This window comes from Hydractinia symbiolongicarpus, chromosome 10 (assembly GCF_029227915.1).
Source record: "Hydractinia symbiolongicarpus strain clone_291-10 chromosome 10, HSymV2.1, whole genome shotgun sequence".
Lineage (NCBI taxonomy): Eukaryota > Metazoa > Cnidaria > Hydrozoa > Anthoathecata > Hydractiniidae > Hydractinia > Hydractinia symbiolongicarpus.
The window spans coordinates 8690564-8717603 of NC_079884.1; the positions used below are offsets into that span (position 1 = coordinate 8690564).

Here is a 27040-nt window from a genome sequence, read left to right on the forward strand (position 1 = left end):
AGTCACAGTCCACTTTCTTAATAAGTACTAAGTGGACACCTACTCAATGGATTAAAAGTGATTGCACCGGCAATACCACAGTCAAATCATTGTAGAAGACGCATTGTAGTAGACAGTTTTTTTTTATTTAGCGGACAAGGAAGAAAATAACCTTAAATATTTTTTTTTCATGTGACATGTCGCATCAACATCGCATTACGTTTTTCACCCATACGAAAAGTTATTACACCAAAGGTGTCCGTTCATTAGGGAGACGAGTGTGTACGATATTTTTAACCTCTTTCCCAGGGCATTTTTCCTTGTTCCTGTAATAACGGCTCAGGGGCCGATGATATTAGGATATTTTAGGACATTGTGACCTAGTAAAGCTTGCACTGCTCCATCTCAACGTGAGCGAGGAAATGTGAAGCATTTTAGTATTATTTTTTTGTCGTACTGAATGTGTTTTGTAAGAAGGGTTTGTTTTATCTTACTGTTCGGTTAACAAAATCGAAAATTCTTAATTGAATTGAAAGACGAAGAAGCTAAGTCAAGCAAACGTCATCAGCACGAATAATTACTCGAACACTATTCTCGTTTTACACTCTTTCAGAGCTTGTTCTGTGTCTTTTCTCTGAGTTCATATTTTTAATCTCACATATTTATGTTGTCGTCAAAATAGGACTGCTAATTGAAGTTTTTATCTTTGCATCCATAACTTCTCGTCAACTGTATCACAATGTGAGTTGTCGCTACGGAGCAGCCATATATGTTTACTCTGTGAAGAAAAGATCGTTGCTACGAAACAGCCATATTTGTTTACACTTCAGAAACAAGACCACGCTTGCGAAAACGAGGATCAATCAATTGATTTCATTGATTTTGTCAAGACTTTTCTTTCTTCTTTAAAAAGTTTTTCATTATATGTTTGGCGTTACTTGGTTTCCTTGACAAACTTGTTTTATGTGCACCATTTCCATCGGGCGTTAACCCGGGCGTGGTTCGCCCGCCCTCTTGCGCTTGTATACGCTTCACAACAGATTTCACAATACCGTCCACGTTTATTGTACATGCTATCGACACCTCCTTGAAAGCACAGCCGTTGCTAAGGGCAAACTTCTCTGGATGTTCACGAGGTACTTTTCTCGCATGCTCCAGTTCGCATTTATTTCCAACTAATAATATGGGTATGTTTTTCATAAGTGAGTTTCGAGACGAACGTATCGAGTTGACAATGTTATGCGCGTTCGTCGCGGTATGTGTGGAGGTTATCGAATACATAACAATGAAGCCATGTGCTTGTTCTGTATAATTTTCCCAGCTCTAAAGCATAAAATAAAGAAAAATTAATTTCGCATTAGCATCTTACATTCTCAGAGTCGACTAACGTGTATATAACCTCTCATAACTACAAATAAACGTGGCTAATAAATCATAATCAACCTCGTCCCCAGAGCCTTGTTGCCCTTGAGCCGTTATTACGACTTTATCAACAAGGCAAAATGCCCTGGGAACGAGGTTGAAATCATATTTATAAATCCATATGTAGTGTTTGCTCAAAGACTACTTGTAACTTAGTTACAACAATCACATTTATTGTTACTTTATCCGCGTTTCTACAATACTGCATCTTACATTGCAATGAAGTGACGGGGGTACTTACTTTCCCAACAGTATCCAACAACCGCACGTTGACTTCTTCTCCGCTTGATTGAATATTTTTTTCGTAATTTCGTTCTAAATTAAGAAAATATACTTAATACAAATAGTGGATCAGATATTGCATTGTTGTAACAAAGACTTATTTTTTTGTAGAAAATGCGAAATATGTCAATCCGCGTTGTCTCAGAAATCGTGTTTGTCGAATATATTTCATGTCATAGACATATTTGATGTCATTCTAGCTTTCGCACGCATTCTTTATTCCATCCTCCGATCACGAACGCAGAAATGACGATGATGTCAACAAATCAATAAGATGGTATCACACTGTTGGAATTTTCATTTCTAATACATTATTCGGTGATATAATTGTGGTTCTCATTTTAAAAGTGATGTCATTTAGATAGTAAACTTTTGTAGATGTTAAAGCTGCAGTTTTTTAAAAAAAATGGGACCGAAGAGGACTGCGTCACACATTATTTTAAAAACATAGGCTCGTTTCCATTCGACTGCGTTTTTTGTCAAACTGCGCGCATACTAACAAGAAAACCTGTAAACTTTTTGCGCTACAACGAAAAACGCAGCAAATAGAAAACTAGCCTGTACAATCAACACGAGCCTAAAGTCCTTCTAAGTAAATAAAAAAGAGCCAGCAATAATTTCCGAGAATTTTCCTAAAAATCATTTAACTTGATCTTGGCTGCCGCATTAGCCTAACTGAACAAGCAAAACGTGAATTTCGTTTTTCCTAGTAGATGGTCAACACCATTGAAAGTTTTATGCAACCGCAACCTCGTTTCTAAGGGCATTTTGCATTTCTTGATTAAGTCGCTCTGTAATAATGGCCCAGGAGCCAAGGGACCTTGGGCATGAGGATGATGCAACCGATAAAAAGTGATTTAGAAAAAGTCAAAATGTCAAAATATAACCTCGACATTTTAATGATGTTTGTTTTTATCAACAATTACAACATTCCTCGCAAGGAAACGTCAATAAAAACATAATAATGTTTTCGTATTGGTATTCAAATCTTTTTATATCATGATCCGGTGAAGTATTTTAATCAAGATAAGTATATATTGGAGACACGCTTATGATCGTATCTTTCACGAAAAATAAAGTTTAAATTGTACCTGAAAGAAAGATTGTACTGAAATGCAGCCGAATGTACGCAGCAGCAAACTCGCGCCCATCACCCTTAATCTCGTACGGTACACGTAGAAACACAAAAGATAATTTTTGGACACAATCTTGTTTGAGAAAACTTAATGATTTTTGCCGACTAAAAAAAGCTAAGCCGGACTTGCCAGACTTTGAATTTATTTTTAGCAATCACAATTATTAAAAAAATATATTAGAAAAAATAAAATTTCTAAAACCGTCTTTTAACAAAACCAGATTCAACCTGAAAATATGTGATACGATTTCCTAAATGTTTTAGTATCAGACATCGGATTAATTAGTTTTATGGTTTATAACAATATACAACTATGACTTACCAAGTTTCGGGTCGTATTCATGTAGATATCTCCTCGTGACAAAGCGAACAGCCAGTGCTAACAAAAATAAGGGATGGCTTATTTTACAAACTCATGTTCGGGACTAAACCAGACTTAATTCAGAAACCAAGATATTATCGTTTTTAGCATATTTTAGAGTATTTCATACATCAAACGTCTTTACAAATTTATTTATCTATTTCACCGGGCGCCTTATAAACAAAAGAGAAATGGATCTTAAATTAAATTAGAATACTGAAAGCTGAATACCTTTATGGAGATCAGAATACTTTAATAGAGATAAACTTAATACTTTAGTGGAGAAAAAACAGAGTTAGTTGAGCGGCTGTTATGCTCGCACGCCTTCCGTAGCTCCAATAGGAGATTTAAATGCACTGGGACCCCTACGTCCGACCCTCGTTGATAACAATACCATTAAGAACTGAAGAGGCTATCCTGGTTAAAAATAGTTAAAAAATAGTAATAATAATAATAAAAACAGAATAAGTTGATGGAGATTAGGTGGAAAGAAGGCAGAATACGTTATAGCATAATGACGATAAGATATAGCGTAATGACGTAAAAATGGGGAGAGTCAATAGAGATAGAGCTAAATACGTTGTTGGAGATAAAACAGAATACTTTAATAGGGATAAAAGACGTTGTCTTGTCACTGGTGTTTTTTTAGGGAGATAGACAGTTCTTGTAACTGGTAGTATCTAGATATGGTAAAACAAACAAAGAAGTGCTTGTGTGTTAATCTCTTACCATCCCCTTTTTATGATAAGGACAATTGCTTGCTTTCCTGACGTTTATCATACACTATTACGTCTACGAAAATGATGTGAGAGATAAGTATTTGTTAACGGTTTTGGTAACCAGGTCACATGATAACCCAATTATAGGAGAGCAGAATCGATCGATTATTTTGCAACAACGTCGTAGCAACCGTTTTTTAGGGGGATGGGGAGAGGGGAGTGGGGGGAGATCAAATTTAGTGTCTTCGCGAGGGCATACCACGGTTCTAGATTGCCGTCATTTGAAATTCTTTAAGATTGTTGAAACAGATTAATTTCAAGGGGACGAAAAAGCGTTATTGTTATATTGTAAGAAGTCTCCAGAAGTAACAGAATGTTTTTTAAAACATTCAAGCTTTAAAAGTGAAATTTAAAGTCAGATTATTTTTATTCTCCTCGAAGTTTCTATTTTAGGAACCCCTTATGTCCTTGTATCTAATGAAAGAAGAAAAGAAAACTAAAGATTCAGTAAGAAAAAAATGAGAAAAAAGATGTTACCTGTTTTGCCAACTCCAAGATCACCTAGTAGTACGATATTGCATTCTTTCACTCGCTCGGCTCGTTTGTTTTCTTTATTTTCAGCATGTTCACGTGCCAGTCGTTCCAAATATTCGGGTTTTGCTTTCTTCTTAAAACTGGATGATTTATCTAGCTTCGCCGTAGGGGAAAGTGTAGTTGGGCTCTTTGGCGTGTCGTAGTAGGGGCTTTTGTATAATTTGCCCGAGATTTCCTTCGCTCTCATTATTTCTTCTTCTGTATAATGCGGAATTCCACACTCCGGAGGAGATTTTATGATTCTCGGTTGTCGGTTCTTTTTCTTTTTCTGCTTCTTCCGTTCTTTATGTTCCACAATTCTTTGTTCTGGTTCAGGCCCAGTCTCTGGTGATGAACATTGGGAGCTGTCTCCACCATCTTCGTGAGCTGGCACCTAAATTAACAAATTCAAAAAAATTAAAAAAATTATTTTGTTATTTACGGAGGAAAAGAACCTTTGATAAATATAAGATTTATTTGAAACTTGATGATATAAAAATCGAAACACATAAAATACTTTTTGTGAGGTTGGACCTTGCTTATAATGAGAAAGACATAGACACTGACTATTTAGAAACGGTATATAACGTGTTGGACGAAAAATTACTAATATTTATCCGACCAACTGTCACGCCAAAACGTTAACCTTATTTACGTTAACCATATTTTTGCACCCTATCAAGGCACTAATAAGATTCCTATGATTTTTTTCATTCCTAATTTTCAAATTCAAAAACTCTGTTGTAATCGCATGGGTGAGAGTTGATAGGATTAAGAACGTTAAGAACTTGATTTTTGTTAAAGATTGAAGAGTGGTCAGTTTCAATAACATTGATGGCCGTATACGAAATTGACTAGCCGAAGGCTGCGTTAAACAACCAATCAGAAAAGCTGTTTGAAAACGAAATTTATTACTTTAAAAACAAACTTTGGCGTCATTTTACCTGCAAAAGACCTCGTTGCAATGCTTCACTAGGTATGCCACTGAATGTTTTGGCGCGCAATCTTCTGTCGAAACGTTTCATTACAAAACGCGACTATTAAAATATTTTTAATCTTCTAACATCTCATATTTATTAAAAAAAGACATGTTTATCCAAATTTACAGTAAGTGCCAGCGATTTTTTTTAAAAAAACGTATCAGCGACATTCAAGAATCCCATTAAACGCTACGTCGTTTACTCATGTCAAATTTATACTTTTTTAAAAGTTCTAATAAATACATACACTTTTCATTAATTTATTTCCTCAATGCGCGATGATTTGTCAAAGTCGTGTTAATTTATATTTTTGGGAGCACAACCTGACCTTGTTTACATGTCGAGCTTCGTACGTATCTACGATCATTAGCTAGACTCGCGTGTTAAACATTATTTGACATTATTTGTGAACTTTAAATTGAATGTTTGTCCTTTTTTAAAAAAATGTAATAATATATTCAGAATAAACAGTTTAGTGTTCTTGTTATTCCAAGTTGCAAACTCTTTTTAAGTTCATTTCGATTTTTCTTTAGCCTTTTCATTAAACATATGAGGGCGGTTAACTATATGAGAATTATTTTTTCACAAGAAGGGATTAAACTTACAGTATGATGGTAATCCATTACTTAAGCATTTTTGCATACCTATTTCCCCTCCTATCGCGAATTAATCAGAAGATGTAGCTCACAATATAAAGCACTAGGAGAGATCTCAAAAAGCTAGTCTATTTGCCTGAGGATTATTTTAAAAAATCACATAATACATTCATGAGCGTTTCATCACTTATCGTGTCTTATAAGAATGTTTAAATAAAAGTATATCCTATACACTCAAAGATTTATGTTGCTTAGGGGTAAATCATTGTTTCTTGGCTACTTAAAGCAAAGAAAATGTGTAAAGTCAGATCTCCATTGGACAGTTTCTAGGTCGTTGTTCGAACCAATTACATTCTGTTCCATTGTTTTTTCTCAACATTATCCAAAAGGCTGCTGGAATAAGTAAAACTTTTAAAATAGGCACTTAAAATGTCCAGGTGTCATGATGGATTGTCATAACGGTTAGCTTTAGTTCCCATCGAAGAAAGTCATTCAAAACAAAATATTCGGTAACTTAAAACATTTGACATTTTTATTTATATTTAATTAACACGAACACAACAATTTATTTATTTGGAATTCATACAACTTTTTATAACGCACGATACTTCATGTTCTGCACAGAAGAATTCTCTAAAACGAACTACTTCTGAATTGACAGTAACAAACCTGCATTTAACCGTGCGGTAGGGAATTTAATTGACTTACTAAAGCTTAAAAATCTCTTAAAGTTTTATTCTTAGCATTCATAAAAACCCTCTTTCAAATTAACGCTCTTACAGACGTTAAATAGTGTACCGAAAAAAGAATGAGTAAGGTCAGGCATAAAAGGACAATAGTTGTTGACAAACAAGAATACATAACACAGTCTTGCAAAGGATAAAAATAGATGGTCCTGTTTCACACCAACTGTTAACTGTTAGTTGATGAAATGACAAGTCTGGCTCCAATCTGTCCTACGTGTCAAGCGGGTCTTTTAAGTAAAACTGGTTATGAAGATACTTATAAAAATTTTAAAGTTTGAATCAGTCCTTTTCAGAAATATTCATCCGTTTGTCCATTCTGTACTTAAAATGGCTGAAGTCCGGAAAAAATCGGAACTCCGGTAATGACGGGCCAGTATAATATAAGTTAAGTTACTTTGCGCACTGCAAACATACCGCCTTGCAATCGAATGGAAAACAAGAACGTTATTACACATACAATTTCAATGAAAATACCCAGGGTTTTTTATTTTTGTTTAAATTTCATTTGGTATATTGACTTCCTTTTTGTATCATTCTATGTCATTAGTGTTATTTAGCTTTATTAAAATGTTTTTTATTTTTGTTGTTAACCTCACATCCTTCGTACATATAACAATCAAGATTCAAATATTGCAAAGTTGTAGCTGTTTATACAAATATTCCGCAGCCGTAGCTGCTGATACAAATATAGCGCGGCCGTAGCTGTTGATCCAAATATGGCCCAGCCGTAGCTGTTGATACAAATATGGCGCAGCCGTAGCTGCTTATCCAAATATGGTACAGTCGTAGTTGTTTATACAAATACAGAGCAGCCGTAGCTGTTGATTCAAATATGGTGCAGCTGTAGCTGTTCATACAAATATGGCACAGCCGTAGCTGCTAATTCCAGTATGACGCAGCCTTGAGTGCTAATTCAAATATGACGCAGCCGTAACTGCTGATTCAAATATGGCGCACTAGTAGCTGTTAATTCAAATATGACGAAGCTGTAGCTGTTGAATCAAACAGGACGCAGCCATAGCTGTTGATTCAAATATGGCGCAGCTGTAGCTGTTTTTTTCGCAAATGTTACCATACAATAAAGTTAAAACACTTCAAGAAATGATTTTCACTTTATACTTAAATAAAAAAAATTTAAAGAAAGTGGCAAGCGTTTATACCCTGACTACTCATTTCAACATAATATTAAAATTTACTCCCGAAACTTACTACGTGAGTGAAAGCACAAAAAAATTAATTCTTACATCGTCATTTTTGCGATATTCTTTGGAAGATTTCCTCATCTCTGTAAAGTTAAATGATGAAGCCGTCACACTCTCCCTCATCTTAGTTTTGTGTTGCGAATTACAAGTTTTGTTGTGCAAGTACTGATTTTGTCTCGCTCTGTCTCACATTATTTATAAAATCGATAAGTCTCAACAATAATACTTGATTGTCCTTCGTATGCCTTCACGCTAATTAAATTATACATATTAGGAATGACAGTACAAACACGTCTCTCCTTCGCTGATACTTTTCTTCGTGTGTTGTCTCCGAGCAGCAGAAATCACTGCGATTCACATTTTCATTTAAAAAAGTCTACAAATTCTGTTTTCTTGCACAAAAGAGAACTTCATTTTTCTTTGTTTTGTTTTGTATTTGGTTAAAATAATATTTTTGTGGCTTTTTCAGAAAAACAAGAAACGACTACATTGGGGAGCTCGAGCTCGACTTTTTGCTCAGACTCAATCTCGTGCGTCTCAATAAAGTTTCAGAAATCATTTAATTGAGCTGAAAAGAATTGCCGTTCATATATACACTTGTTTGGCGTATAAATAATTATTCCTTCCGCGCAGAGACATACAGACGACGGCTATTATTATAGAGATAAAGGTTAGTAAAAATTGAGGAGTGGTGAACGCGCCTTTAATCGTCCTCACCCCTAGAAGATTTTTGTGACGAAAGATTTTACCGTCATTACATGTCTCGAAAAAAAGAGATAGCAGTAGGAGAGAGAGGTTGGTTATCAGTTGATAAATGTCATACACATTTAACCGTTGTCGCTGGAGGCCGACCTTTTTATCAAAAAACTTAATGACATAACGTAATAATAATCTGCTAATTACAAAAATCATGCTACGATATGAAAAACAAACATTGTTCCTACGTCTACTTACTGGAGAGAGACCTACGCCAATGCTACAATAAGAATAAGGACTGGGTACAATACTGTTCTGAAATCCTGAAATGTTATGAAATATCTTTGAGGCTTAGAAGTTACTATAATTAGCCAAAGTATCTCAGCGAGACTTGTTATATTGAAAATCATAAAATATCTTGATAAAGGACAATCAAATCAATTAATAAAAGTTTGCGCAATATACATGATACGAATCAGTATATGATAGATTGTCCAAATTTAAATTTAACTTTAGGTGCAAAAAGTTTTTTTATTGGATTTTGGTAGAACAAAGGGTTAAAAACAATGAAGCCAACCTTGTTCCCAGGATTTCCTCCCTTTTGATATAGGGAACACGGCGAAGAGGATGGGCTTGGGAGCGAGGGTGAGATTCAAGCAAAGCTACCCAGATAAAAGTATAAGAATTGTATAGTAACTACATTTACGATGAGACGTATGATAAATGTACATTTTATCAGCTGATTCGTTCGTGTCACGATTTATATTTCGTAAATTTTTCTCAAGCCTTAAGTACAAATCAAGTCTCACACAAAGAAATCTTTCTTTTCACATCTTCTTGACAAATGCAAAATCAAGTGTCAATGGTCGTCGTTTGTGGCTCCGAGTGTGAAAAGTCGTCGTTTATGGGACCGAGTGTAATCGGTCGTTGTTTTTGGGACCAAATAAAATTGGTTGTTCGTTGTTTGTGGGACCGAGTGTAAACGGTCGTCGCTTGTGCAGAGCTCTAATGTTGATAAAAGTCACTTGTGGAGACCGAGTGTAAATAGTCGTCGTTTGTGAAACTTAGTGTAATATTCATCGCTTATTGGACTGAGTGTAAAGGGTTGTCGTTTGTCGAGAGGCGGAATGTTAACAGTAGTCACTTGTGAAGTCCGAGAGTAAATGGTCGTCACTTGTGGCTCTAAGAGTAAATGGTCGTCGGTGTAAAGAAGTAGTACCTTTTTTAGATTTTTTGAATATATTTTAAATTCAATATGATAAATAGCGTTATTTCGGACTTATAACGGATAAATTTAACCGATTATTAATACAAAAACATATCAAGATACGCAGACTGGACATTAACAAAGCGAGCATCACTTGTCCAAGTATCCGCTTTATGGAAAGTTTCCCTAAAACTCAATTCTTTTGCTAGTTACAAAAACAAACTCATATAACAGCAAAAACCATGTGATTAACACACATTTTTTTTATTTATTAGAAAGTCACGCCGACTGAGATTGGCAGGAAGATAAAAAAGCCCTGGGAACAAAGTTTTCCATTAAGGTCCTTTGTCAGCTTCTGTCATTGTCCAATTGCACAATCAGTTGTGAAAGTCACTCATAAACGAGCTAATAAAAAGGGAGTGTCTTGCCGTAAATTTCCTGTTTTAATATAAATGTTTTGGCCTTGGTGAAACTATCAATGAATGGTTTATGAAAACCTTCTTGGATGTAAAATTCATGAAAATAATGTAAGAAAAAAAAAACATATAAAAATCATTACTCCAGGCTGTCCACTGTAATACAAACAAACATCCTCGAAATATCTTACGCATGAAAATGGTAGAACACTGTTGTTGATAGAAACACTATACAGCCAGAGGTATGGACAGCCACAACGGCAATGACGTCTTAAATTTCTTAAATTTTTTTTTTATTTTGCAAGTTTGTACCAAATTCAGTTTTCTTTTGTTTGATAAGCTTGTAACAGGTCTAGTGTTACGGAAATTGAATTTGCCCCGGGCAAGTTCTTCAATATGCTCGGTTTATAAAAATGAATTCCGCTATAGTAAACAATTTATTTCATATCCACGCTCCACAAAAATTAAAAAAACACAAAACAGACCACAAACTCTTCCATCAATATGAGTTTTAACTAGATGTATGTAAGCCATAAAATTTGTAAAATATACATATATATCGAAAAACAACCATTTGCTATTTGTTTGATCACGTGCGTGTTTTCATCGTCACTTATTTTTGATAAATTTAAATTTGCGCTCATGTAATTTAGCTATCCCGCAAAATTTGAGATTTTGGGATTATTTGTAGAGGTATGCTTTGTTTAGATTTTAATCTTCCCAACAAACTACATTTTTAATTTATTTATTTATTTATTTATTCATTTATTATGAAAGGATATATACCTTTCAGAGATAATCTCTGCTATCAATATGTGTCCTTTATCTAGTGGTGCCAAGCAATAACTTAGAGGTAAAAGGAGAAATTCTAAATTTAGAGTCATTTAAGGAAAAGCAAAATAGCTACTCTATTTTTGTTATTCGTTATACCTTGTCTTCGTCCTTTGTTATCATAACCAAGAAAGGTTGATTTTTGCATTTCCTTATAATTGAATTTCCGCGCCCGAAGGCGTACGAAATTCTTTAAAACCGTCGTTTTTTTCTTTCGGAGCATTTTTTGAGAAAAAATCGACCCTGGGATTTCACGTTTCTCCGAGAGGAGGAGAGTATTGGTATAACTGACTAACTGACCATGTCCCCAATGGGCAATTGCAACGTCACAGATTTAAACTTCGTACCCAAGCTCCCTAAGTACTGGAAAGTCATCTAAATGACGTTTCAGGCCAAAATTGGTATTTTTTTTCGACAAAATTTGGCTCAGTTAACCAAAAAAGTATGCTAAACATAATGGTGACATTATAATTTTGATTTTTGTCACCTAAATGCCATTTTAGGTCAAAATTGGTCCAAAAATTAAAACTACTTTATTTTCAACAAAAATTGGCAAAGTATACAAAAAAGTGTGCTGAACATAATGGTGACATCAAAATTTTGATTTTTGTCACCTAAATGCCATTTTAGGTCAAAATTGGATTCATTTCATTTTCGGCCAAATTTTGCACAGTTAACAAATAAAGTATGCTAAAAGTGATGATGATACAAAATTTTGATTTTTGTCACCTAATGCCATTTTAGCCCGAAATTGGTCCAAATTTTAAAACCACTTCATTTTCAGCCAAATTTGGCACAGTAAACAAATAAAGTTTGCTGAATATGATGGTGAGATCAAAATTTTGATTTTTTGCCACCTTAAATGTCATTTTAGGCCAAAATTAATCCAAAAATTAAACTACTTTATTTTCAACAAAATTTGGCACAGTAAACAAATAAAGTATGCTGAATATGATGGTGAGATCAAAATTTTGATTTTTTGCCACCTTAAATGTCATTTTAGGCCAAAATTGGTCCAAAAATTAAAACTACTTTATTTTCAACAAAATTTGGCAAAGTATACAAAAAAAGTGTGCTGAACACAATGTTGACATCAAAATTTTGATTTTTGTCACCTAAATGCCATTTTAGGTCAAAATTGGTCCAAAAATTAAAACCTCTAGAGATATAGAAATGCCGATTATAGGGCAGTCAAACTTAGCGCAAATGTCCGTTAAAATTCACCGTTAAAATTCATCCCAGGACAATCGACCTTCGAAGCCCCTCAAATCTCCGTCCGATCTCGGGACAATTAACGCAAATGTCCGTTAAATTAACGCAAATGTCCCAAAACCCGATCCAGTTTTATTTTACCACCGCAAAAGTAATTTCAAATTAGCGCTAATTTGAAAAGTAATGTGATACCGTGTTGTCCTATCTCCCACCACCCCTCCCCATATCCCCCCTGAGCCCTGTGTCCCCTATACCGTGCTATGCTATTCCTATAGGTGTCTATAGTGGCCACTAGCTAGTGTAGAAATACCATCAACGATAATTCTTTTGTCATCATCTGCATTGAAAGCGAGCTTGTTTGTTTTTACGGTGTGAACATCATGCTTAATCGATTGGAAGGTCATCTGTTCCCTGTAAATATTCTCACCATCCAATAAACATCTCTTGTAATCAACAAACCCTATGGTCTTCTTTACTACGCACTTCTTTACTCCCTTGCACTTCTTGCTCTCTCCCCCATCGAGCTGTTTATACGCATAATTCTTTGCCCTAAGGGCGACAAACTCCGTCATTACCTTACCACCTAACTTATCCTTCATCAGACCAATGATCTTTTTATTCAAACCTAATGGTAGAGGTCTACCATCTTTCTTGTCGTACCCTGATGTGTCAAATCTCGTCCACACATCATTAGCGATATCTTTGTAAAAGTCGTTGGTTTTGATATGATAAACGAATGAATCTGTATCCATGTAGCAGAGCTTTAGTTTTTCACCATATTTTGGTCTCATATAATCATAGTGAAACTCATACATAACTATCATCGATAGATCGAGGATCGCTGGTCCTAGGTAGATTGGCTTGTTCAATACGACTTTGATTTTTTGCATTTCAACACCCATCAGTGTTTCTGAGAAACAGATAGCACCCTTGAAGTTGGGCTTCATCACCAGCTTTTCATATTGTTTTCGACTGGTAGCCAAGCGTATATCTTTGTGCTTACGCTGGTTTTCCATAGTTTTACCGAAGACGCTGTTGTTCATGAGCTTGAAAAAGTCCTTTTCGAAGTCATTCGTTGATTTTGTACGCAAATCAGTGTTAAAATCTATGTACGACTTTAACCATGCGCTTTGCTTAAAACTAAGTACTCTATGAACCCTCTCAAGAACAAGACCATGCTTCAACGCTTGATCAAGCGCACGGATATGAATGACATTGTTCTTCTTGTCTGAAAGACACGGTGTGAGCTTTTCGACGCCATTAATCTCCTTCCTCTCTGGTAGAAAGGGGAGATCATTATGAGAATCATGAAGTTCTTTTGGATAGCTTACATCAATTTCGAGGAAGCAACCCTTTTCACCGTTTTTATTTGCCAACTTTGAAATCATTCTAGGTGAAAATTTACTTTCATCGACCCACTTAAATCCTCCTGTCGGTAGCTTCTGAATCATGGCCCATCCATACAGATTGTTCGCATCGAGATATTGTAGATAGGTGGTCTCTTCAGAAGTCTTATATTTTTCGCCCATATATTTGTTATTAGCTTTGGCGTGTCTATGAACAGCCTGACAGAGACCTCCTCTAATACCTTGCTCTACGAAGAGAAACATATCCATATCAGACAACAAATCTAGCTCAACCTCTGTCTTTTTCAAACAGGCCTGCCAAGCTAACTCAAGAGCAGTGTAAAAATGTGAAGGATCCAGTTTATAGTTTGTCAAGCATGTTTCCCTAAAAGTCTCAAAAACATCAGAAAGCAATAGAACGTCTGTCTTGAGGTAGATATCATGATAAACACCCATATTTTCAACTTTCATGTCTTTCCATACCTTCTGAGCATGCGCATAATCAGCATCACTGATACCACCCATGTTCAACTTGCTATAAAAAGCATCTTTTGCCGGAAGCTTAGTTTCATTAAACCTATCGAATGAATCAACATATTCATATGGGTATACACCCTTTCTTCTCATTATTTTGAATTGCTCATCATCATTGAAGAATTTTCGAAGATTTTTACAATGATCATCAGATAGATTGTTTACCAACTTATCCAGGCTACTAGCCATGAAACGAACCGAATCGATGAATCTCAGCTGTATCTTTTTGACTTTTGTCTCTCCATTTTTGTCAATGTATTCGCTAACCTTAACATCCGTCGAGAAAGAGATATATTTCTCTTTATTTTCAGCGATGACGCTCATATTTTCTTTTCCATGCTGCTTCGCAAGCTCTTTGATAAATAGATGTGCATCGTAGCCACTCAGATTATGGAAGACAACTGGAATATAATTAGGCACTTTGTATCGGATATTACATTCTCGATGAGCAGCTCCTCGAAACTTACCAGTAAAATGACAGTGATCTCTAACCTTGATGTCATCTTCGTCATCAAATTCTTTCATGCAAATGTGGCCTTTAGTGGCATTTTCATGGCTATCACGTTTTTCTTTTGTCAGAGAAGTCATTGCTTTCTTGGGAAACATGTTATACAACCTTTTCGCCTCAGAAACTATGTGATTCACAAAACGTAAAACACAGTCTTCACCGCGGTAAAGCGTCAGAGGGTCTGGAACTTCACCATGAGCATATTTACTTTAACAACAGAAACCTGTGGGAACATGTTTACCTAGTTTTTCAGTGGATGATCCGCATTTTGTCTCTTCTTCAGGCAACTCTTTTGTGAAAGCTTCGAAATCAGCATACATAATGAATGGGGCTTTGAGCTGATACTGACCCTTATTAAAATTAACGGTGCTACCCTCTTTAGGGAGTTGAATCTTAGCAGCATCGTTATTCTTGCAATACTCAAAGTGCTCATCCCTATTTTGTTCGCTTGGAAAACCAGAGAAACAATTCAAGCAATAATGCTCCTTATGTTCGTGCTTCGAGTTGGCCTTGCTCAGGACACCGCTCAAGTTCTTAACAGCGATATAATGTCTCTTATCCTCTTCACACAATAGAAACAAAAAAACTGTTTCTTTGCGATCAATATGTTTTGACTTACGACACAAATAGACGCCTTCTATCCCGTCTTTTGTTAAAACATGCACAGCGATATCGGGGTTCCTTCTCTCAAACAAATCTATTTTATTTAACGCCATTGGGAAAGATAGACCATCCCAGTTATACTTATCATGCTTCTTAAGGTTTGAGATTCGTTCAGGATTATATTTTATTTGCTTGTGGTTAAGTGCAGCGATAATCGCCCACCTAAAACATTCATCATCATCTTCATTTTTAGGATTAATCACAGATCGCTTTCCACTGAAATTGACAGGCAAAGACATATAAGAGCTACCTCTCGTTAATTTTAGCTTATGAAAGTCCACATGCATATGTAAGATTTTATCGATTGTGAATCCACTGGAGGGTAACGCAGGGTTTTCAATCTGCTCGATTATCTTTTTGGACATATTATTAACAGCATTAGATATATCGTTTTCATTGTGAATTGATTCCATATAGCTATTGAACGCTTTATCGACATAGATCCTTTTATTGCCTTCCTCCTTTACCCATTTCGCCCATAAAGTCGCTTGAGTCTTCAATGACTTTTTCTGTTTGAGTACACTCCTCACCAACTCTCTTAACGATTGGTCGAACCTTTTTGAAAAAGACTTTGACATTCTTCTTCCCATCTGAGTTTATCTTGAACCTTTTGTAAGAACCTTCAAACGCTTCTTCAATAGGGGTAAATGGTTTTTCCTCTTCTTCTTCTTCCTCCTCTTTCTCTCCGCTGCCCTTTTTATACAAACCCAGAACCTTATCCTTCAGGGTTCTGAAAGCTTTACTCGTTTTCTCCCTAATAGGTTTAGGTACATGATTTATTAACCATTCTATCCATTTATTAAACTTGCTTTTTACCAGAGGTCTATTTTTTGCCATTTCTTGCTGCTCAAACAAATCCATGCCTTGTTGGCTAGGAATAATTGTAACAGGTCGGACTGGTTGGAATCTTCGATTAGTAGACCTTGGCGCTGGCACAGGTCGACCATTCTTCAATGGTCTTATAGCAGAAACACGTTCGCTTGCTAATAATTCGATCAACTCAGCCTTTCTGAGTCTTGAGTAGCCGGGTAGGCCGCGTTCTCTAGCGAGAGTTCTTAATTCAACAACGGTTTTTTGCGAAGTCATACTTGTGATATATAATATTACGATTAGCAACCTTTAAGGTCTTTCCAATTTTCCAACTAAAAAGACTCGTAACATTTGTTAATCGGATTTAAGTAACAAAACGCGAGGTCAATTTTATTTCATCTTTTTGGAAGCCCTCTTGTCATTATAACGTTTTTGAGAGCTGAGATATGCTTCTCTGTTGTTTGTCCTCCAGTTCGAACAGTATCTATACCATGCTTGTTTAGTATCAAGATCAAGAGTATAAGATGGATCCTTATCATTCTTTTCAAGCACCTCAATCAATTTAGCTTTATTCATTCTACAAACATATTTTATTTTACGAGATGTAGCCAATTCTCTCAACGCTTTGAGTTTCATTGATTTGTAATTTGATACGGGAGTATCACAATGTAATTCTGTTTTGTCAGACATCTTTATTCATTATATATAATCAATAAAATACGTTTAAGTCACTTTTGTCGTGCTACATCATAACAAAAAGGAGATAAATAAACAATATGCATAAATAAAACATGTCTAACTCTAAACTTCAAGAGATTTACTATCAACCTCAAAATTTATGGAAAGGACAAAAGGCCGTTCAGAATTTAAGAGGATTAGGCCTCAAGCCAAAGGAAATCAAGCAATGGCTATCAATACAAGCATTTTGGCAAGTACATTTACCCGCTCCAAAACATGTTGAAAGACCTCATTATAATGTGACTACTCCTAATGATTTACATCAATTCGATTTATTGTACATGCCTGGTGACATACTGTATGGTAATAAATATAAGTATATTTTGTCTGGAATCGATGTTGCTTCAAGATACAAAGTAGCCCGACCCTTGAGGACTAAGAAAGCCAAAGAGGTTGCCGCTATGATTGAAGACATCTACAAGGCTGGACCATTAACTTATCCGAAAACTTTCCAATGTGACAACGGTTCAGAATTCAAAGCAGATGTGACAAAGCTGTTGGAGAAGAATAATGTTAAAATTAAAAGAGCGACTACTAAATATAAGCATACACACACAGCTTTTGTTGAGGCGTTGAACAAGATACTTGCCGAAAATTTATTCAAAATACAAGATGCTCAAGAACTGAATGATTCGGAAAAGGTATCAACTACATGGGTTAAGCATTTGTATAAACTTATGGATAGGTTAAACGATACAAATACGCAGATGATTGGTATGAAACCAAAAGATGCTATTAAAATGAAAGAAGTGCCTCTTGCTAAACGAGAGAATTATCCACCTGAAGTAGAATTACCTCAAGATGGGCTTTATAGATATCTATTGCAACCGGGTGAAGAGCATGGTGATGGGCGGAGACGAGCAACCGATAGAATATGGTCAAAAAATTCATATAGATTGAGTGAGGTAATAGAGCAACCTGGTAACCGTGTAATATATTACCTCCAAGATGGACCAAAGCGATCGTTTGTGAATGAAGAGTTGATGTTGATACCAGAGGATACGGAGTCACCTCCCGACTATGTACAAAACTGGTGAACCGCTTTTAACGGTAAAAGCAGTATCTTTACCTGTTTCAAGTAAAGATTATGACGCAACGCACTTCTCAGTTTACTTTGCCTACAAAACAAACAATAAATGGTGTGCATACACAACCTAAGAAGAACCTGCGGTCTTTTTCATCGTTTGAAGCTCTAATAACAGACTTTTTTGGAAACCTCTTTGAATTTCAGTCTCCATTTTCCTATCCATAGAGCTGATCCTTTCTAGCGCTTTGTAGTATGTTTCTTGTAATCCGGAAAATTCTTTGTGTGAGATTCGGCCGTCATTTAAGGCTTCAGACACACTGTTTTCAAATACGGCTATGGTTGAGGTTATGGTATCAAGCAGAGCATTCACACTGTTTATCTTGCTTTGATATTTTTTAACCGAGGCTCCAGTGAAACCCGATGTTACAGAACTTGCTAGGGCTACAGCACCTAGTCCTGCTGCAACAGGGATCCCTACAAAAGTAGCACCTGTCGCGATTGCACTCACACCGCTTCCAACAGATAAAGCGCTCGCGCCGGTGTTTATTAAAACCAAACGTTCAAGGTTCTTCTTATACTTCTCAATCTTTTCGATGAATTTGTTTTTCATTTTGACCAACTCTTCAAATTCAGTGTTGATGATACCTGCATTGAATTTTTCTTGCTCCGTCAAATCAGGAGGTGCGGTGGGTAATAGTTTTGGATAAATGTTGAAGCTCATTTTTTTTTTATTTTTTAAAGATAGGTATTGACATAACAAAGAGTTACCCTCTAAATTAAAAAAAAATGGCAGACATTGACATTGACCCTTTTGGTGAACATGGAAAAACTGATGAGACAACAGATGAAACTTTTCCTCTAATACCTAGTGTTGATGGTGATGGTATTCACACAGACACGGGAACAAGCGGTTCACAAGCTAGCGGTAGTCAATCCTCGAGAGTCTCCCAGCTTGTAGTTAAGAACCTTTACGATAAGGTCAGTCTCCAGGCGCGATTTACACTGATCTTTTTGAATTGCGTGATGGAGAATTATACTACAAAGACTGTAGCAAACCATTGACAAACAGAGGAGGAAGACTGCGAGCCACTGACACAGTCATCTCAATATTAGGTAAAACAAGACTACGTGATATGGGCTTTGACATACCGAAAGGTAAGATTACAGCCCGACAAGCTGCAGCTCTTAATAAACTTGATGATGAGTTACCTTCAACGTCTAAAATAACAAATGCAACTGACCTTGATCTGGATACAATTATTGAAAATATAAGCAATAGCACAGAACATCTGGTGAGCCAATCAACTGATCATGAATCAACTCAGACTGGTGATCTATTTGAATATCCTATGTGTGAATTGTTAGGATTGGATAGATCATTGAGAAACATTCGAGGAAGTCTTCAGGATGAAGTTGCAAAAAAGGTTCAGCTCGAACAGCATATTGACAGAAAAAAAAACAAGTTGGAAGAGATGGAAAACACACCAAATATGACCGAGGAACAACAAAATGAAGTGAAACAAAGGTTGAAAGGTTTGCAAAATAAGTTGAAAGGTCGAGAAGAGATTATCGATATTCTCAAAGGTAAACTTAACAGTCAAATAACAAGCATCAAGAAGACGATTACTAAACTCCTTGACAAAGATACCACATTGGGTGAAAAGATACGAACACTATTCCGTGAACAAGGTATCACTGTTGTCACAACAGTGATACCTTGTTCACGGAATAGTGTTCGTATCTTTTGTCAGCATATTAACAGCGTTTGGCATGGCTATTGGTGTTCTTGTGGAAGCTTTGTTACCTGGAGGTGGGGGGTCAACAAGTCACTCACAAAATCCTGACAAAGGTGATGATAAAAAGGACGGTGCAAGGGAATGGATAAAAAACAAGTTGGAGGCGTTGGGGTCTCTCTTGGGAAGGTTGGCGGGTAAGGCCGCTGCAGCTCTACCGGGTATATTAGGATCCATCGTGTCATGGATACTCAATCGAGCGAAAGAGGTGGTGGGTTGGTTGAGTCAAAACCTGTGGGCTTTGGTAGTTGGAATCCTCGGTCTGATATACACCTATCTCATGACAAAGCGTTAATGCTCTTACGGCTTATATGTTACATGATACATGTAACATAGTTTTTGCTCCCCATGTTTATCTTTCAAAATACCACACAATTCATACTCAAAGTAACAAATTCCAATTCCCTTTCATGTTGATCCTGACTCGGTGTATAAAAGTCACTCAATACAGGCTCCCGTGGTATAGGTTCAAGTTTATCTCCAAACACTCTGCTATATTCGCGCATTGCATCGTTTAATTCTATGAATTTTGAATCGGCCTTCTTTTCGGGCCTGAGCTGCTTATTGATAAAGTCTATTCTCTCTTGTCTTTTCTGTTGCCATAAAACCTGGGCTTTTTGGAATTGTTCAACTGGTAAATCATGTCGCTTTCTTTCCTTATCGATTCTGTCTTTGGATAAACTTGAAAAGAGATAGCTTGATCCTGTGAAAGCTAAAGCGATTGAAGCCATATTTAGATATTGATATTTTCAGGTGAAATCTTTTGCTTAATTAAGTATTCTCTTGTTATTTCACTAGCAGCAACAATGGCAACTAGTTTTCCGGTATCTTCCAAGTCAAACTTCTGAATTGAGGGAGGCGACATTTTTAACACCTTTTTTCCAAGCATCGAATAGCCGATGGCGAAAACGCAGACGACCGATGCGTGATATAAATCGTTGACGATACTTTTCTTGTCCATGTTATTATATATTGTGAGATTATATATTGCAGGATTATCCTTTTATTCCATTTCAAGTTTATTTATTTTTACAGGTATTTTAGATTTTTGCGGAGGGGAAGAGACACTATTTGGCTTGGTATTTTGGTCTTTCTTTTTATACACAAAACAAGCAAAGCCACCAACTAAACCGAGAGCTATTATTCCTCCTATAGCGTAGTTCATAGGCTTTTCATTTAGTTTGGTGGTAGACATATTTGTCTGTCAGGTAATCAGAGACTTTTACATCGTGTAATTGCAAATGTTTTTGGATTTCGTTGGCATTGTCATCCTTTGGTTTTCCTTCAGAAAAATACTTGCAAATTTCATTGTAATGTTCAAACGGCTGCATCCCTTGAGCAAAAAGTTGGATAGGCTTACCTTCGACAATGACAAATACCTTTTTAATTTTCGGATTGTAGAATTTACCGGTATCTCGTTTGTAGGCTTGTTCGTCTTCAAACAAAACCAATATACCCTTCAAAGATTTACAAGGGGTATTGAATGACCAATTCCACGTTGTGTCCGACTTGTTTACTCTAATTTGTCTGTGTCTCAAAATTCTATCGTATAGTAAAGCCATGTTTTGGTATTCATATGAAATGAATCTGGCCAAGGAAGGTTGTGTCACAATCTCATATTTGAGAGAGATGTTAGTTATTTTGTATTTAGCGTCCGGTGCTGGTGCTGCTGTGGCTCCCGAAGTTTTGGTTGGAGTTGATAATACAACCCTTTCGTAATTATTAAATGTGATCTCATAACATAACCTATTCCCTAATCCAGCTTGATAATATGGGATCGTGCTATCTAACATTTCAAAATCGAGAGGAATTATAAACTTGTTTTTGTATGCATCAGCAATGGCTTTGTCTGAGACATCAGAGCTGTCTTTATCCGAAGCGTTGATCCTCAATTTCATACAGTTTTCTGTACACCCATCATTGAAGATGATACCTTGTCTGATTGCATTTCTCTTTTCATACTTGGTTAGCCATAAATCTCTGTAGCATCCAAAAAGGTCAAAGTCATCAATGCTCAAAATCTCGTTACCCTCAAACTTGACAGCCAACTTTTTAACAATCACTCTTCCAATGTTACTGACCAATGTTCTTTTTGTGTCAGCTTTTGACTCGGTTCAATGTCAAAACTTAGTTTCGCCGTCCCTGGTATAATAACGTCATCACCAGCTAAATTAGGAAACCTAACCAACAATAACTGGATTGTGTGTGACATTTACTTTTTGACGTGAGCCTTTTATACCACGAGCAGTTCTAAGTGAACGTTCAGGATTTAACCTTTTTCCGTATTCCATTTTTTAATGTTTAGTTTGTTATTACTTTTTATTTTATTTTTATCTCGGTTAGCGTATGTGAAAGACAATACTCATTGCTTGTTTTTCATCATCATTTTTTATCATATTGCCATGCTGATCTGTGATTTTCAACGTGAGAGAGGTAAATACACCCTTTTTAAGTTTTTTGTAGTAGGGATTTTTGGGCTCAACATGTGTGACGTCTTCATTATATTTAGCGATGGGAAAGGTTAGTAAAATATCACTTAGCTTTCCATTCTCAAGATTTTGAGTGTTGTCGAGTTCAGAGAGATGCAAATTAATTTTGGTTATTTCAGCTAATGTATTGGTCTTGATTATTCGAGGGTCTTTGTCTAATAAGGTAAGTTCTACATTGCCTGCTAAAAATGCCTTCAATTCTCTGCTAATGTATTTTCTTTGTGGTAGCAACTTTTCAGCTTTTCCATCTCCAGCAGACATGGTCACTTTTAGGGGAGCTGTGATTTGATAGGTAACATTGTCTGCAAACATCTCAAGCAATGCAATTTCTTTTGAGCCATCCAAGTTTTGTATGGGGTAAGACAAATAGATTGTCTTTTCACCATTTACGCCATTTACTGTGATATACATTCTTATATTAGAGAGTAGCATTATTTAAGGTAAAAAGAATGGAGAACATTTTTAAATATAACCCCAATGCGGCTTATAAGCCAAATGGAGGACAAGACCTTCAGATTTTGGATGGAAAAGATTTATACAAACAAACCATTATTGTCTCTGAAATTGCTCTTTTCCTGCAAGCTTTCCTAATATTTTTACTAATTACGAACTGGATCAAAACGAACAACGTATGAAAATTTGGCAGGAATGACCGTTTAAATTATGGCAAACCCAACTCAATTTTGTCACATGGTGTGCTTCAAGTGCTTGTGGAGTCAGTTCTGAACACCTGAAAGAAGGTCGCTCTAATCCTATGATTAGATCAGTATATCGTTTTCATGTCTATTATCATATTAGACGAATCATTAAGCGACTGCAGACGAATCATTAGGCGACTCCTCTTCCTTTTGAAGATAGTTTTAATTAATATGACAATCCTTATTCAAACGAAGAATTTCTAAAAATCTGTAGTGAATATGGTGTCGATTCTGATGAAATACAGAGGTCAATATTTTTTTCAGCTCGTATCAAAAAAGACGTAAAAACTATCCAACACCAGGTCTGAGTTATTTCACAGACGACTCCGTTACACGATGGATCATTGAAAAATCTAATGGCTTTACAAAAATAGGTCTTGTAAAAATTTCAGACAGTGTCAGAGCATATGCTTATCTTGTTCTTAGTTCGCAAGCCTCAGCTCGTTCTTCTATCTTAGGTAATGAATCTAGCGCTTTGACAGCTCAAAGAGTTTTTATGAACAACTTTGAAGACATTGTTAACCGTAGAGTTGATATTCAGGAGGACATTAAACGTTATCAGGATACCTTAAATTACGCTTCAAGCAAAGTTGATTATTCAGTTGGACAAGGCATTTACATGTTACCTAGTGACATGAATCTCAAAATTAAAACAGGGGTGGTAGGTTACAACAACAAGATTTTAATATCAGGCGAAGATCTGACGATTGGGATTAATCGAAAAGTCAATGTGACTGAAAAAACAGCTGAATCACATAAAATGATTCCTGACAAACATATTCCTGAGCCTTCCCACAAGGATACTACTACACATGAAGATGAGAAGATCGCTCTTGTGATGGCTATGACAACGGCTTTTAGCATATGGTATGTGTTTAGATAGCTATTTGATAATTATCCATTCCTGAAGCGGAATGGATTTTACACCTCTGCTATCTTTCTCATTTGTATGTTAAGCTTGGTGTAAACATTTACAGAGAACAGATGACCTTCCAATCGATTAAGCATGATGTTACACCATATAATCAAATAAACTCGCTCTCAATGGAGATGATGACAAAAGAATTATCGTTGATGGTATTTCTACACTAGCTAGGGGCCACTATAGACACCTATAGGAATAGCATAGCACGGTATAGGGGACACAGGGCTCAGGGGGGATATGGGGAGGGGTGGGGGAGATAGGACAACACGGTATCACATTACTTTTCAAATTAGCGCTAATTTTAAATTACTTTTGCGGTGGTAAAATAAAACTGGATCGGATTTTGGGACATTTGCGTTAATTTAACGGACATTTGCGTTTATTGTCCCGAGATCGGACGGAGATTTGAGGGGCTTCGAAGGTCGATTGTCCTGGGATGAATTTTAACGGTGAATTTTAACGGAAATTTGCGCTAAGTTTGACTGCCCTATAACCGGCATTTCTATATCTCTCCACTTCATTTTCAGCCAAATTTGACACAGTTAACAAAAAAAGTATGCTGAAAATGATAAAACTTTGATTTTTTGTCAACTAAATGCGATTTAAGACCATAAACGTTTCAATCGCAAGACTTTCAACCATGAATGATAGGCTGTATTTTTTGTTAGCAATTTCTTTTAAATGTGAGTTTATTATGACACGTTTCGTTTTGTTTGCGTTTGTTGTAAGATATAATGTCATTTGTGTGCTTTATCTTTAGAGCTTCATGCACCAAACCTCTTCGAATGTTTGGCACGATAACACAACGAATTAGCAGGTTGTCATCAAATATTTTGGTAGCGAGCGGAAATTCTTAGAGCCCCCAGGGCTTCTTGTTTTACTTCACACGGCTTAGTTAAATATCACGTTGTTTGGATTTTATCATGGATCAATATAACTATCCAAACAGAAAGCGGTATAGAGGTAAAACGAAAGAAGAACTGTAATTTTAACACAAGTAAGCCTTTGTTTCTTTGGTCACCTCCTATGATACTTTGAATCTTCAGCAGGAAAGTAGAGACAGTCAATCAAGAAATACACAGCCAGTCAAAATTAAATGACTAGAAAAGGTAAAGCTCTTAACTATTCATACCGATAAAAGCGGATGTGGATCCCGCTAAATGTTCGATTCGAGGGCAACTTGGCCCGGCAAACAAGTTGCGAATCAGGCAATTTGGGGGCCTTAATATAAAAATTTTTCGTTCTCAAACAAAAAATATGTAAATAAGACAGTATTAAAATGAAATCAAAACCAACATTTAACCAAATTCTTTCAACAGTCATGTCCAATAAATTGTTTTTAGCTGGTCCTGATTTTACCACAAGTGGAAAACTTGTATCAACTGGTTTTACATTTCAAAGGAAACAAAAAACATTATTGTGATCAACTTCGTTCCCATGTCTTTTTACTTTGTTTTTTTTTCAACGAAAAAAGTTTATTACTCTCGAGACTTTATACATAATTAATTAATTTATTTTAAATCTCGCTGTCCCGTTCTTAATCCTAATTAATCTAATCTCACACAAGAAACCTCCTTGACCACTCCCGTTCCTCTTACTCAACCAAAAACAAGCTTTTCTGAAATACAACCTTTAAACTCGTCACCAGGGCTTTTTTTCTTTAGGTTAGATGGATACAATAACAACATTTTGTGCTGTTATCTTATCGGTGCAAAAAGTCAGAAAAGTGATCTACCGATTTCGCTTTTTTTTTTATTTAGTTCATTAGTTTACTTTTTTATATAAAAAGAAGAATTTGTAATGAACTCCATTGTACTTTTTAAATCCAACAGTATTTCCAAACATTAGTCGTATCATTTAATCGGAGAAAGTAAATTTCGTTTAAGTAAATTTTATGTTTACAGGTTCAATTTTTCTACCGACTCTTTTCTTATCGATAAGGCATGGTAAAAAATAAATTATCATTTTGTATCATTTTATTATTCACGTGTGTTAAGCAAAAAAAGAACATTAAAAAAATTGTTGGTGAAAAAATCAGAAGATTTGATGACATGTTGTGTTAGCGCAAAAGTTAAAATAGAAGTTGATTTGAATTGATTAATAAAGCGGGCTAAATTGCAACGATCGCCAAGAGAAAACAAGTGAAATTAATTAAAATTACCGGTTACTTCAAATAAATAAAGAAAAAAAAGAAAAAGAATAGATTAAATTGATAAAAAAATTAATTGATAATTTCAAAATTAGAATTTACAGAATACATACCATTTCATACATTGATGAACTGCGTTGTCTCGATAGGTGATGATCGAGATGAACCATGGAATTGCTTCTTGGTTTCCCAAGATGATTTTGACCTTTGAACATTTTAATGCGAACAGAAACAGTTCCAGTTGATGTGTGATAAACGATTTATATATTCTCCCTTCTCTCAGAAAAACACATTTATTTTTAACATGAGGTATCTCGTCTAAATAACCACGCAAGAATAAAACGCTTCGTATTTCATGTGGTCACGAAAACAAAAAAAGTCACAATTAGTGATAATTATTCCGCCATATTGAAATTTCCTCTCCGGACTATCTCCACAAGTTTTAAGTCTAAAATAAACGCATTTTAGATTTATTACAATAGTGTTGTTCATATAATCTGTGTACGATTTGAAATAATGTTGATCGTTGCATTTCATTGAGCACAAAATTGAACCCCATGCTGTGTGAATCCTATGAGATTGTATGAGCGGCAGAATTATACAAAATAGAGCTATTGTTCCTTAGATAAACACGCTTTTGACAGGTTTAATATCAATTAAAATTTATGACATGAACGTCAACCCTTAGAAATAAATACTAACTGCTGATTCTTTCAAACATACCTAGTTTCGATAAAAAACAGTGTACACCATGAAATATATAACAATTAATCGTGTAACTAGAGCCTTGTGTTGTACACACACACTTTCTTATGTTGTGAATATTTAATCCTGACGTCAACACATGGAGCAGAATAGATGAATTCTTCGCGCCTTATCCGCATTTGTGTGACCTCGTGGAAACCAGGCCTAAAAACCCTTTTCGCTGCTAGAGAAACGATAGTCACCGCTGTCAAGTAAAAATGACATAAAAGAAGGCTTCAACCTGTACACGTTTGAATTC

The 27040-nt window shown here is 35.8% G+C and overlaps 1 protein-coding gene across 3 annotated transcripts; it reads right to left on the reverse strand.

Annotated features, from left to right (window-relative positions):
- Window positions 1-570: 570 nt before the first annotated feature.
- LOC130662657 (ras-related protein Rab-13-like) lies at window positions 571-26544 on the reverse strand. Of its 3 annotated transcripts, none has more exons than XM_057461557.1 (5): window positions 26151-26544; window positions 4436-4865; window positions 3141-3197; window positions 1643-1716; window positions 571-1302 (listed from the first exon to the last, which is right to left on the reverse strand). In XM_057461557.1, the coding sequence occupies exons 1-5, from the start codon at window positions 26250-26252 to the stop codon at window positions 865-867; spliced, it is 1101 nt and encodes a 366-aa protein (XP_057317540.1). In that variant the 5' UTR covers window positions 26253-26544; the 3' UTR covers window positions 571-864. The 3 variants fall into 3 exon arrangements, with proteins under 3 accessions (XP_057317540.1, XP_057317541.1, XP_057317542.1); XM_057461558.1 differs by lacking the exon at window positions 26151-26544 and adding an exon at window positions 8038-8196; XM_057461559.1 differs by lacking the exon at window positions 26151-26544 and adding an exon at window positions 5416-5684.
- Window positions 26545-27040: the final 496 nt, after the last annotated feature.